The sequence below is a fragment of the Rattus norvegicus genome, chromosome 10 (genome assembly GCF_036323735.1).
Source record: "Rattus norvegicus strain BN/NHsdMcwi chromosome 10, GRCr8, whole genome shotgun sequence".
Classification (NCBI taxonomy): Eukaryota; Metazoa; Chordata; class Mammalia; order Rodentia; family Muridae; genus Rattus; species Rattus norvegicus.
The window spans coordinates 75,566,884-75,581,237 of record NC_086028.1 but is presented as its reverse complement, the minus strand read 5'-3'; the positions used below and the strand labels follow the sequence as shown (position 1 = coordinate 75,581,237).

Sequence of the window (14,354 nt, the reverse complement as noted above, 5' to 3'; positions counted from 1 at the left end):
TGGGATTACAAGTAGAGTGTTGTCATGCTTGGGACTTTTGTTTTGACGATTTATGAAACCAAAATGTCTTTTCTTACGTCTCTGATTAGAAGCACGGTCTCGTTTACAGAACTGGTGCTGGCCCCACACTGCTGGCCCCACACTTCTGTTTCCTGCATGCCCTGACTATAGGCATGTGCCACCATGCCCAGCTCTATGTCCATGCCCCTCTATACCCGTGATCCTCTGTTCCAAGGCTTCCAGGTTTTCTTGAGAACTGTTTTCCTCTCTGGGGTTTAATCATTTAATCTTAAGTGATTTAAGGTTTTATTTGGTAAGCACCCATTTCCACACAAATGATGCTCCACCTTTCAGTCTAATTCTGATAAATATAAACACGTTTACATCCCAATGACCAGGCCAAGGACCTTGGTATCGTTTGGAAAGTACCTCAGAGTTAATCTTCACTGGGATGGATCTCACGGTCGCCTTGTCCCCCATTTTATACCTTTCAGATTATTTTCTTATCATCTTATTTACCATATTGCATCGCAATAACCCCATGACGCAGAATAACCGTCCTTTCATAACAAGGCAACTAGGGCTCTCTGTATGAGGTGGAATTGCTCACGGCTAAACACAGAAGGACTGGGCTGCAAAGTTCAATGGCCTTTCCTTGTTAGGTCTCTCTTTCTCATCGCATCCTTGGCGTACAAGAGAGAACTGGAAAGTTCTCTGAATTTTAGCTGTCAGATTCAAAAGCCAACCCCAGTACTGCTTTCTTCAACGCATACAGGGCAGTTGGGTCTTCAAACCTCTACCCAACCCAAAGAGTATGTCTTGAATTAAGGGGTAGCTGAAAGCCTGTGGGGGAAGGAAAAGGCCTTATTCTTCATCCCATCAAAACCTTAACGGCTTGGGACCTGAAGACCTGCTTAGTCAACTAGGACGGTGTGCAGAGGAAGTGCCCCGCCCACTGGCCCCGCCCACTGGCCCCGCCCACTGTACCTTAAGTGGCTCTTCTTCCATGATACAATGTGAAACACTGTGGAGACGATGAAGAGGGCACAAAGGCCCATCCCGTAGATCCATGCTGTTATCTTTTCCCAGCAGTCGTCGGACAGCCGATGGAGGAGGGCGCTGCCCACAATGGCTGGAACGATGAGGAACTGGGAGGAAGGCAGAGAGAAATGAGCAAGTCCCCTGGTGTTTGCAGCATCGAGACTTTTGCTTAAAACACACACACACACACACACACACACACACACACACACACACACACACACACACACACACAAAACAAAACACAGAGTTTTGCCAGTTGCAAAAAAGCATGTCTTAAGCAAACAGTTGTCTTCCTTGGATAATCAAAACGAGAGGCGGAAGAAGTTAGCTGCTGCCCTGGAAGCAGGTGTTCCTGGTTCAGGGAACTGGGCCAGCCAGTGGGTGCAAGAACAAGCAGAGAGACAACATTGCCCAACTGTTGCAAAACAGTCGTTCTTTATCCTAATTTCATTAAACAAGCGTGAATTCCATTCTACTCTGTAATGTGATATAGAGGAGGTATTTAAAATATCCCAACGTCAGGCACATGCCAGCATTCCCAGAGAGGTCCTGATTTCCAAGCATCTCACCCTGCCTGCAACCTACTATGTAAGTAAAGGGTACGTGAGTGAATACATTCCTAGTATATTGTATAAATCACCACGCACACCCCAAGTCACGTGGAGAGTTAGTCTGTCCCGGGTTTTATTTTGAACTTGTTCATTTTTACCCATTTGGGAGAGCCTGCAGAACCAAGGGGTTTGGGGATGTCATCATTTTTAGTAGTGCACGTTGAACAATCTCTCTCTGAAGCCCAAAGTTTGAGGAAAGTAGACTCTTAGAATTCTGATTGCCACCTCCTCCCTCCCTCCATTTCTTTCCTTTCCAACTAAGCAGGTAAGGAACCTGAGCTCTGGATCCCCCTTCTCTACCTCCTAAGTGATGGGATTACAGCCCCATGCCACCACAGTTGGCTTCTGTGTTGTTATATGTTACACCATAGACCCAGGTTTCAATATCAAGGGTCAGTTTTTGGTGGTGTAGAACAAGACAAGAGCAGTAACTATAATAACATTTTTTTCCATAAAGAAAAACTTACTTGTCTGGAAAAAAAAATCCCCCTAGAGATTCCATCCCTTTACGCCTGTTGTGGGAAAGCATCTGCTCTGGTTACCTGGTTTGTGGTTGTGTTGTGTTTTGAGATAGGCTGGCACAATCCTCGCTAGCCTTCAAATGTAGGGCATGTGTCACTGCACCTGATAATACTTTCTCTTTAAAGACGTGGTGGTGGTGGATATGCCTCCTAGCTTTAGAAATCTCATGAGTCTACAATACTCCCAAACATGCCTTTATTTAATAAGAACACACACTCTGCTCTAAAACATTACCATAGAGATATGTGTCACTTCAGTTTAAGCACTGTTCTGTTACTTGTGACACATTGAGACGTAAGGAGTGTTCAGGCGCGTCCTGGACAAATGTTATCTCTGAAGGTGGGCTGGGTCTCTGCATAGGAAAGCCATCACAGCGGCCCCATCTCATCTGTAACTTACGGCCTTGCCTAATCCTCATCACTGCAGAGCAAATCTGTCATCGCCCCTCCTTCTGGTTCTCAGGGTATCTCAGGCACTGTTTCTCTCCAGAAGTCTCACAAAAGGAAACTCTCAAGGAGAATAAAAAGTAAACGAAACGAAACAAAACAAAAACCAACAAAGATAAAGGAAATGTAGCACGGCAAAAGAAAATGTAAGGACCTCTGTGCTGGTGAGATTTAGCCTCCCTGTCTTAGAGAATCATTTGGTAAAGCCAAGCAAACCAAATCAAACCCAACAACGACAACGACAAGACGGCGACGACGACGACACCCTCCCTTCCAACACACCCTGACTTGCCCTAGCCACGTATATCCAATATCTGTCTAGAAAAAGCAGTTATCTTTCATTCAAGTTCCCGCAGCATCCATAAGCAAGCTCCGTTGCTGCCCCGCTCACTAGGGTTCTTACTTCCCACTACCCTTCTGAAGATTTACTGAGGCACACGAATCCGAGAGAGTGTGGGCTACAGGTTAGAGTGTCCAGCGCTCTCTCCACAACTTATGCTTTCGGGTTCTGAAACCCAGCACTGACAGTCAGGTACTCAAGGTCGCCAGGCTGTGACGGGAAGGTCGTACTCACTGCGTGTGTGTAGCAATTCGCAGCATGCTCGTAGCAAGTTGGTTTGTAGCGGCCATTGGCTGGGGCCCGATGGTTCATGAAACTGTGGGAACAGAAAAGCCAATGTGAGGCACACTCTCACCTGACCTGCGGGAAGCCCGCAGGGGCCACTCAGTCCCTTTTTAAAGGAAAAAGTTGCTGTTATCAACGAGAAAACTGAAGTCATTTAAAGAGGTGTCAACTTGGCCTGGCCGGGCAGCGCCTGGATCTAAAGCAAACATCTCGTTTATTTGATGAAACAGCCTTCGAGTTTGCTCAATAGATAAACTTCGGCCAAGTAAAAGCAAACAGGAGCTCCATCAAATTCAGCAGCACCGCTCGGATGACAGGGGTGCTGCACAACCAAGTTTTAAATCTTAAAGAGGTAAGGGTTTCTGCTGCTCCCCGCCCCCCACACCCGAATTTTGTTACCATCATTAAACAAAAAGGCACACGCCGCATTTGCAAGGTTTCTGCTTTCTCACTCAGATCGCGTAAAGCCTCATGCAGATCTGTACGGCCTGCATCCCACAGTAAAGGGCCTGTCAGACTAGTTTTCTCGTATTGTATTACCTGTTCTGGCACTAGGCAGCATATTCAATACCTGGCTACCTCCAGGCCACCTAAACAAGGAGGCACGATTTCACCTCCGTTCTTCCTGAGTGAAGAAAAGTTTGCTTCAGACACCACACCCACGATCAACATTTTACACTGTGGCTCTAAAACTCACACATCTACACAGCGGGGATGCTCACGGATCAGGCTTCCGTCCCAGCTAACCTTCCCGGAACCAGCAGGATGAAAACTGCACAGGTCGGGCTGCTTTGGTTCCCTTCTAGCAAGAGGGCGAAGACAGCCCTGCCTAGACCTGAGCTCCGCTCATGCCTGGATCACACTGATGTGGACGTTCATACACAGGGGGCGGAGGTGGGGCATGCGCTGAATTAAAGAGCAAAAAGCAGCGAGCTCAGAGAAACAACTGGGTAAAAGCCTGGACGGCTTTGAGATCCCAGAGCTCCACCTGTCAACTCGCTCAGTACCAAACAAAAATCAAAACGGAAACAACAAGCCACACCCCCTCCCCCTTTTAAATTCTAGATAGCCCAAAGGTAGTTTGTGTTTGTTTGTCAGTAACCACTCTCCATTCACAGGATGGGAAACAGCACCAGATGGACCCAAAGGGGGGGGGGGTCAAATCGCCCAAATCAAAGAACAGATAATTCCTATAAAGTCCATCCACTGCAGGCTGGGCATGGGGACGGTGAAGACATTTCACTGGCCTAGATGTTTAGCTGGACCCTAAATGAATAGGTTGAAGGTGGAGGCCAGCCAGCTTGGAGAACAAAAACCCGCCCAGTAGCTTCTCAATGCATGCAGCTATCCTCAGGTACAGATATGCAAGCCCAAACCTTGTCTCTTCTCCCCTGGAGATCCCCTAAGTGATATCACTCATTTCCTAGGGGATGAGAATGCTACCGTCCGTACAGCTCTTATTGGGGAAAAAGAAAAATAATTACACCCTGGGGAGGAATGCTTTCCTCCTGCTCCAAGGAGCCAAGGATCCACCACATCCTCACCCCGACAGGTAGGTAACAGCTGAGCTCTGTGGCTCATACCCACGCTGGGAATTTCAAAGGGTGGGGAACAGAGCTTCCAAAATGGCTGAGGCTGGATGGAACGGAAAGCACTCCATATAGGGTGAAGTGGGAGCCGTCTACCCACCATCAGGCTGCAGACTGAAATAGCAACTTCTATCCCAAGCAGCCCAGTCTAAAAATAGTCAAGACCATTACACAGCATGGGGGGTGGGAGGCGTTGGGGGTGGGGGTGGGGGTGGGGGTGGGGGATAGACTTTCACATTTTCTCCTGCAACCGAAGAAGCTGGGTGGCCGTGTCTGCTAGTCTCTGCCCTGCAGAAATAATTCAGGTTAAAAATAAAGCGGAATGGAAGGGAGATGGCTTAGTGGGTGAACTACTTGCGGTGCAAGCGAGAGGACAAGTTCAAGCCCCGGTGTGCATGTTTCAAAAAGGAAAAAAAATTAACCCCAAAAACAAACGGTGCTTCTACTTGTGATTCCAGTGCTATATAAAGATGGTGACAGGTAAAATCCCCGTGACTGATCACTTAGCCCTCTGGATTCAGTGAGATGCTCAGTCTCAAAATGTATGGGGATGACTGAAGGAGACACCTGTTATTAGCCTCTAAGGGCATGCATATAATAACACGCATGCCCATGACCACATAGGCACACATCTATGCATACAGTTGGGGAGGAGAGGAGAAACCATAGAGAAAGATACTCCTCTCTCGGGGACCATATTCCTTGCCCTGGTGGATGGGTAAGTTGGATAGCATTAACAAAGGTAGAAAGCAACTATTCTGGGAGCACTTTACTGTCTGGAGCTCAGTGAGAAAGACAGCATGATTGTCCTGCTGGGAAGTAAGAAGACAATTTTTCAATTTCTCTCAGTCTGTCAGGCTGCAATCATGCCTCCTCCTCCCGTTTCTGAAGAAATCATTCCCAAGACCTAAATGGAAAAGCAGATGCAAGATGCAAATAAACTCCCACACTCTGAGCCTAGTCTCTCCTACCCGCCTCCCAAAAGAATGAGAAAAGCTCATGTGTCTGAGAGGAAAAAAGGTCCCCATTTATGGAAATCCTCTCCACTGAACAGGAAGCAACCTAATGGTTACTCAGTGCCCTGGGCAAAGTAGCTGGCGGACATGGGTCTCCAACCCTTTGACACTGTGACATGATACTGTCGTCTAGAAATATTTTAGGCCTCACTCACAGCTATCGTGAGACGTAGGTGGGCCAGGGGTTGGAGAGACACACCCACAAGGGCTCTGATTAGGGCCTGAGTGTGTCAATCACGTTTAGCAAGATACTTAGGGAAGCAGGGCTTATTCACTTTCCATTGCAATAGTCTCTTTTGCCTCCAACCTTTGGGTTACTCTCATGTGTTTGTCGCCCCACAGCAGAACTCCAAAACTAAGGAGGGAAAGAACAGTTAGGCGTTGACCTTTATACATCAGTGTGCTAAATCCAGACCAAAGGACTGGGCTCTCAGAGAGTGGACAAGGCTGCAACTCTTCCAGCAGAGTTCATAGGCATAGATCAAACCACACAGGCTATGTCTCCTGGGTTCCCAACTCCCCAAGTCCAAATATTGACATCACCATCAAAGCATATTCCAAATCGGCTCCTCACTACACTCCTCGGCATCCAAGAAACCAAGACCAGCACACACTATCTCCAACTGTGCAACTTGGAGCCTCACAACCAGCCTTGCTACCTGTCCCTGTAGAGACTCTTCTTCCTGTGACAGCCATAACGGTCTATTAAAAACAGATCACATCACATACCTTTTAAACTATTTCTCGGCTTCCCAAAAATGCTTAAGGTGACACTCTGATGCATCCCTGACCCACAAGCCTCCAGCCGCTCCCCACACTCTAGGTGCTACCCTCCTGCCCATCTGTGCTCGCCAACCACCTCCTTACAGTTCCTTTGACCCAGGAAGGTCTTACCCACCCGAGGGCACTGGCTCTTTATTTCTCCCTAGAACATTCAACTCGCGTCTCTTCTTTCAAGCTTGAGATCTGCCAGACATCACGGATTAAAGTATCTCTTTGTCCTTCCTAACCCAAGTAGACAAGTAGAATCCTTACCATAATTAGTAAGAATTCGGTTCCTAAACTTTAAAAAAAAATTTCCATCTTTCCATATTGTGGACTGGTTCTAATTCTACTTGTGTTAATTTGGCTCCCAAAATTACATGGGAACCTCTGTATGTAAGATGCTGGGTGTTGGGTGTGTGGGGAGGTCCCTGCCCCTAGTTGGTTTTGATTGGTGAAGAAAGTTGCTGGTGGCCATGAGCTGAGGAAGAGCAGCCCCAAGGGCCCACCATTGGGTCAAGGGTAGCAAAGACGGAATATTCAGTAAGTAATAATTCTGGAGTATCGGAGGGGAGGAGTTAGCGATGTGGACGTTTGGGAGAAGCCCAGCAATCGAGCTAATTAGGGCATATTAAATATAAGGCCGTGTGTGTATGTCTTTCATTTGAGAATCTACAACATTGGGTGGTAGAGAGGAGCTCACGCTGCTGCCGACGGAGGTTAAAGTGGATTAATCAACTATCCCCACGTTCCCACCCTGTAATACGAGTCCAAGAAGGTGGTCTTTACTGTTTTGTTTCCACTGTTAGGCACAGTGCTCATCTTCTGCTGGAGTTGAATTAGTTATTAAACGAGTGGACGACAATCTCTCCGTACCCTCCCGTGCACAGAGATAAGCCACAGTCAATTCGTCTTTGCTGGAGACTGCACAGGTTCCATACAGAAGAGCAACGGGCAGCCTTGGAGCCAAGAGAACCCTAGGTCTTAGGAACAGAAAACTCAAAGGCCAAGACAATGGTTATCCTCAGGGTCTCTTCAACATTGCAGACCGCTGAAGCTTCAGCTGGTCCCTCTGTACAGCACCCTGCAACCAAGGACTGAGCGCGCCATGTGTTTAGTCAGTCAGTCAAGGACGACACTTAGAAATTAATAGAGGGAGAAGGAAGACAAAAGACTATCTTATTCATGGCTCAACACTTCAAGGACCGGTCCAAAGAGACAGCAGACAGCCACCCCTACCCCCGCCCCAAAGAGTTTCTAAATGCTTCAGATTTCAAAAAAGATGCTCTTCCATTAGCTCGATTTAGAATCTCATCAGTAGGGTAGTCCCAGCTTGGGCTGTGGCAGAAAAATCCTTTTCCGGCTGAGAGACAGAAAGGGTTAACAGCTCAGCTAGCTTGCAAGAGATGTGAAACTGAACTCCAAGGTCTGCCCCTTCCTACCTGTAGTTCTCTGGGCAAGGACTTTGTTACTCTCTAAACTTATCTGCTCTTCAGTTGCTTGTAAGTTGAAAAATATGCAAGGACTCAGCCAGTAGCTGGCACAGACAGGCAGTAACTGAATGCTAACAGCTATTATCACCCCTCGGAGAGGTTAGAGGTAAAAATGTGTGTGTGTGTTTGCTTAGGTGTCTTCAGACTGAGAGATAAAGCAAGGTAGAAAATATGCTGCAGCCCTGAGGATTTTTTTTCCATCCTTAGTTTTTTTGTTTGTTTGTTTGTTAGTTTTTGTTTGCTTGTTTTTGTTTTTTGTTTGCTTTCTTTTTTTGAGGCTTTAACTGTTCCCTTACAGCCTTCCCCCGTATAAATGGCAGAAGTCTGGAAGGTGATCCAAAGCCACAGTGACCGCTGAGGTTCCACTTTGAGTGGATCTGCAAGGTGTTCTTTTATTTAGACAGAGCTATAAACCACTGGCTAAGGAACTGTTTCTCGACTGGGTACCAGCATATCTGTCAGGGAAAAGAACATACTAGTTCAGAGACAGCGTGTGCCTCCCGTATGATCTGCCCACATGTGACTATAGCGATGCACACACCAAAATGTTAAATATAAAAAGGTGGGGAAGACTACTTTCAACATTTTAATGTGTGGATCATAAAACTCAGGACTTTCCTGATATTACTTGGTATTTGCAGACTTATTTTCAAGTTCAGATTGATGCCTTCCAAACTAGACTATACTAGAGAAAGAGGTGATCAGGGATTACATCAATCAAAATCAAAGGAGACCCAGGGATCACCAAGAAAGATGCAACTGACATTTGGGAGTACAGTAATATATACCTACTCAAAAAATTACATTCTGTGATACCCTGAAAGATAATCCCCGTGTAATGGGTTAAGACTCCAAAATAGGATGAAAGTGAATTCTGTCCATCAAAAAGATTGCTCAATCAGCTGAAGTGGTTTTTATTTTTTCCATTTTAGAGCGGTCTGAATGTTGGTACCACAAACAAAAACAGGCATTCTCCTCCTTTTTATAGAATTCAAAGGGATAGAATAGAGACACAAACTCTTTGTCAAATAGGGAAGGGGTAATTCTGCAGAACCTAGCTACTGTCCTCTGAAAGCAGGAAGCCTACAGGCACGCAAAGGAAAGACTCAAACAAACAACACACACACACACACACACACACACACACACACACACACACACACACACACGGGGCATGGGGTTCACACATGCTACAGTCTTTCTTAAATCTGTGAGGTTCTAAACGGGAAAGACCAAGGTTTCTTTCTGCCTTTGACATAGATACGTCGTTCTCCAAGAACAGTGCCAGACTTTCAGCCACCAAGTAATAAGCAATATTCAGAAAGCAATCCAAATCTTCAAGCTGATCTCCTGAGCCCCACTGATAGCAAAGACCACCCTCCTCCTGTGTATGTTGTACTAGCTCTTTTACCCTTTGAGACTGGAGGAAATGAAAAAAGCATTAATGAGTGAATGAGGGGAAAGAAGGGAAAGGAAAACTAAACTGTAGGTTTACATTTTAAAATACAAAGAAGGACCACTTCAAACTCGATGGCCTGCTCAGAAGATTTCACGCATTTCTGCTTTCCAATTCTCTGGTACATCATACTCACTCAGCTAGCCTGTTGGTGGTGAAGGGCTGGGAAGGGGTATGGCTGCCAGGCTCAGACAAAGGGATGGAGAGTTACCAGAAACCCGATGGGTGAACTTTCATCCACTTAGAAACATTAAAGCCCAGCGCTTTCTGTGGGAACAATAGGTCAGCAGCCTTCATCATTCCTTCCAGGCAGGTATGCACTCGGAGAGAAGGGCCACCATGTCCCTCTGGTCGGGGAACCCTACCACCTCTTCAGTGTAGAGCAGACAACCCGCCTTCCGGTGGCGCCTCCTCTGTTCTTTCTCCCCATTTCCTAAAACCAGGCTTCTCAAAGGCAAGACTCTCCACCTGAATGCTAACTTGATCCTGCCCCCAGCCCCCCAAAACCCCAAAGAGCACACTGTTGGGTTCTTAGCCTGAGAAGCCCCCGAACCAGACACCATCAGACAAAGCTGGACCCAAGGAAGCGTGCCTCAGTTTCCCTGTCTCTAGGGCCAACCACCGACAAAATACCCCAAAAGGCTCAGGCCAGACTCCCTACCCCGCTATAAGACAAACATCGCCACAGGGTGCAGCAGCAGCCCCAAGAGACCTCACGCTGGGGTTTGTACAAGGGTGGAGGCCCTGAGTGGAGACGCGAGGAGGGGGCTCTGAGGCTAGAATAGTCTGCTAGGATCTAGCAGCAGCCGAATCTGCATGGGGATCTCAAGGGCCAAGCTGGGTTTGCAAGCGGATGGAGGAGGCAAAGCAGACACGGGGTCCCGGGGCACAGATCTCAAGCTGCCCAGAGGAAGGGAGTCGCAGGACTGGGAGTGTTCCCGGGAGCCGGTCCTTGTCAGGGCTCGGGATCCCCCAGGACGGAGCACGCGCCCCGCAGAGCTCTCACCGCTGGAATCGATTCCTGAACTGCATTGATCCTCCGCTCCACCGCGGGGGCCGGGAGCTCCGTCTCTTCTGCACCGGCGGCAGGGCGCGCCGGCCTCATGGGCTTGAACTGCTCCCGAGGCCGCCGGCGTGCCAGGCGGGAGCCACGCAACTGGGCAGAGCCGGAGTGGGCCACGCCGGGGGTCGGTCAGCACAGGGCCCGGGCCAGAGCAGGCGCCTGGGGGCGGGAGGGAGGCCGCTTAAACGGCCCCGGCGCCTCCCGCCTCCCGCCTCCCCGGCTCCTCCGCCCCCGGGTGCCTGCGCCCCGCCCCGGAGCCCAGCTCCGCCCCTGCTCGCTCCTCTCGCTGCGTGCGCCCGCAGCCACCTGCGCGTCACCGCGCCCAGTGGCCAATCAGTGCCCGGAGCGGCGCACGGTTCTGCTGCCATTCATTTCCCTTAAAATTCGGAGGTGGGGCGGAACCTCCTAGCTGAGGGGCGTGGTTAGCCGAAAGGGGAGGGGCTCTGGGAGGGCGGTGCACTGCATTAAAGCTTTGAATGTGCGAGCTGCAACAGAGAGGAAGAAACGACGGTGTGTAGGAAAGGAGATGGCCCACGGTCTTAAAAGCGGCTGTGCCGGAAGTGGCAGCGAGCAAGGACCTATCTCCGCCTTCTAATTTTAGCCCCATGTCGTTTATTCGGCCTCCATTCATTTCTGCGTCCTTCCTTTCATTTATTCCTTCACCATTTACGCTCTGTAAAGACAGATTATGAACACATCTGATCGATAAAGAACAGATTGGAGTTTCTCCAGGGGGATTCTTCTGGAGAGAAGAATCATCCTTTTTTATTTTCTATTTTTTTAACCCAAGAAATTTCCAAGGAAAGAGTAGACTTGAATCGGCCCCTTTTGCTAAACCTCTGTGAAGCTAAAAGGACTTGCCAGCAGAGCAGATCATAGGGAGAGAAGAGGTAAGAGGCAGTGAACACACTCAGGAATACTGAGAAGAAAGTCATTGACATTTGCCGAGCCTGTCAGGACAGCTCTGAAATCCAGGTGTGTTCCCCTCCAGGAAGTCTGCCCACACCCATCCCCCACTCCTCAAACTACACCTTCTTGAGGGACTTAGGGCCAGCTTCATAGGAGCATTTACTCTACTTGAAATGAATGAAACGTGTCTGGAAGCTGGGGAATAAATGGATTCATCCACAATTCTACTGTACTTCTCTTTAAGTGCCCAGGGGTACTTTCCACAACAATTGCTTTGATCTTGGCAGGAATCCTTAGGATCAAAAGCTTGTTACTCATTTCACAGGTATGGAGGCCAAAGCTTTGAAAGGTGACATTATTTACAACAGCCAAGATAATGTGTTAGCCTAGGTGCCTACCAAAGGACGTAGGAAGAATGTGTGGTGTGTGTACGTATAGAGACAGCATGGAAAATTAGTCAGCCATAAGGAAAGACTGAAGATGTGGGAGTGATCTTTCCGCTCCAAAGCTGCACACTTGGTTTAAAAGGACAATCGTCTCCAATAGAACATCATTCTTCAATCAAGGATACTAATGACCACATTTCTGGGAAAGGACTTCCAAACAGGCTCTCAGGGAGAATAATATCATGTCCTCAGCAGCAAATGGATGGAACTAGATATCATCATATGAAGTGAAATAAATAAACCAGACTCAGAAATACAAATATTAAATGTTTTCTCTTATAGGTTAAATGTAGAGAAAGGAAAAAAAAGTCATCAATGTAAAAGGGGATGGGGGGATTTAAAGAGAGGATGAATCTGCTCAAAGTACACAATAGGCACCTGTTCTATTTTCATATTTGTCGCTGTGCTAACATATCCTTAAAAAAAAAAAAGCGGGGTTGGGGATTTAGCTCAGTGGTAGAGCGCTTGCCTAGCAAGCACAAGGCCCTGGGTTCAGTCCCCAGTTCCGAAAAAAAAAAGGAGGAAAAAAAAAAAAAAGCAACTATGGGAAGAGAAAGGAATTTATTTGGCTTGCAGTTCCAAGTTGTAGGCAGTAGTAGGCAGGAGTCCAGACAAGAATTTCAAACAGCTATTCACATCACATCCACAGTCAAGAGGAGGGCAAAACATGAATGCATGCATGTTCCCCTAATTGTTTGCTTTTGCTGGGCTCAGGTTCTCTTCTAATACACTCCAGGACCCCTTGCCTAGGGAATGGTGCTGCCCGAAGTGGACTGGGTCTTCCCATGTCAATTAATTTCATTAAGACAATCCTCCACAGGCCAATTGAGAATCTCTTCCCAGATGAATCTAGGCTATGTGGAGTTGAAAAGGCCAGCTATCATGTCATATGTAGAAACGTCACAGCGAAACCTATTGTTGTGTACAACAAGCACGTGCTGAGTGAAAAGGAAACTTGTTTGATGCAAAACAGATCCCTATGTAGCTTCCTCTAACACGAAGCCACAGACACCCTTCCATATGCCAACTGCCTCTGCCTAAGTACGAAAAGGGTGTAGTTCCTAAAACATGCACGTGACTCCTTTTGTGCTCACAGTAAAGCCTGACCATTAGCATGGCTTGAAAATCTACCAATTGACCTACGACATTCCCCTTTTAAAGGATCAGTGGTTCAGGGGTGGCAACAGAGGGAGTAACTAGAAAAGATAATTGAAAATTAGTCATGTGAAATGATGACCTAAGGGATAGGAAGAAAGAATGGTAATCACGACAAATGTACCACTTCCTTGGGGAACTCAGGGGACGCTATTATGTGAGAGGTCAGGAGAAGAAGTCTGTACTTTCTTTTCAGTCTTGCTCTGAACCTCAAATTGTTAAAATGATTTGCTTTCTTTTTTTTTTTTTGAGAAAGAAATAAATACTTATGTATAGTTCGGCATGAACGGACTTTGAGAACCATATGTGAAATGAAAGAAACCAATTACAAAGAAAGGGTCACATATTGTACAGCTGTAGAGCCGGCCCGCCTAAGTTCAGGGGGAGACCCTGTTTCAAAAGGTAAGGTGGAAAAGGGAAACACCTGACGTTCACCTCTGGCCTTCATACAGATGTGTGCATGTGAACAAATGCACCTACTTGCACACATACCCACACAGTCATGTACATGCAACATATACATGGGAAATAAGGTGTCCTTCCACATCCGTCTATGAGGAGAAATCCAAAACATATTTGCAGAAAGGAAGTCCTGGCTTCAATTTAGAAGCGGAGATTGCAATGGTGGGAGCAGATGAGAACGGGAAGTTTTTGTTTTGTGTTGTTTATTTTTGGTTATTGATCGTATGTTTTCTTTTGTTTGTTCTGCATTAACAGAACATAATGTTCTTATTAGGTTTGGGGATATGGATCTTGCTATAAAACTGCAGACATATTTACAAAAAAACCAACCTGTTCCTTACGGGAAGGGATTTGTCATTGCACAGACACCAGATGCTGAAGCAGCTTTTGGGGGAACACCTGCTCTGCTGACAGAGGTACATGGGCTCCCCAGACGGGATGCTGATGAGACCAGAGTGCACCTGGGCCCTGCCTCCCTGACAGTGATGGACCAGTCAGAACAGAATAGACTCACTCACACTTTGACTTGAGTTGCCCTGGGAGGATTAAATGAACTTTTCATTCAGATCTGCTACTGGGTTTTGGTGCGTATCTCTACAAATGACAGAGTAAGGTGACTACTGTAACTAAAGCCTCCCAGCTTCCCTCCTTTCTTCAGAGGAGGGATGCTGCCTTTTTCTGTTCTGGGAAGACGCTTTGTCTCCAGATGCTCAGTCCACAGGCTCTCCTGATGTAAGCAGCCGGAGAAAACAATG

The 14,354-nt window shown here is 47.3% G+C and overlaps 1 protein-coding gene across 2 annotated transcripts in view; it reads right to left on the bottom strand.

Moving 5' to 3' along the window:
- Window positions 1-10,872, bottom strand: part of Mmd (monocyte to macrophage differentiation-associated) — a 28,245-nt gene extending 17,373 nt beyond the window's left edge. The window contains exons 1-3 of one of the 2 annotated variants that reach the window (XM_039086052.2): window positions 10,571-10,872; window positions 3,198-3,279; window positions 988-1,148 (exon numbers count right to left, since the gene is read on the bottom strand). In XM_039086052.2, the coding sequence (XP_038941980.1) occupies window positions 988-1,148; window positions 3,198-3,279; window positions 10,571-10,596 (269 nt within the window). In that variant the 5' untranslated portion in view covers window positions 10,597-10,872. The remainder of the gene's footprint in view (window positions 1-987; window positions 1,149-3,197; window positions 3,280-10,570) is intronic. The other variant, NM_001007673.1, reaches the window with a different exon arrangement.
- Between the last annotated feature and the right edge of the window lie 3,482 nt (window positions 10,873-14,354).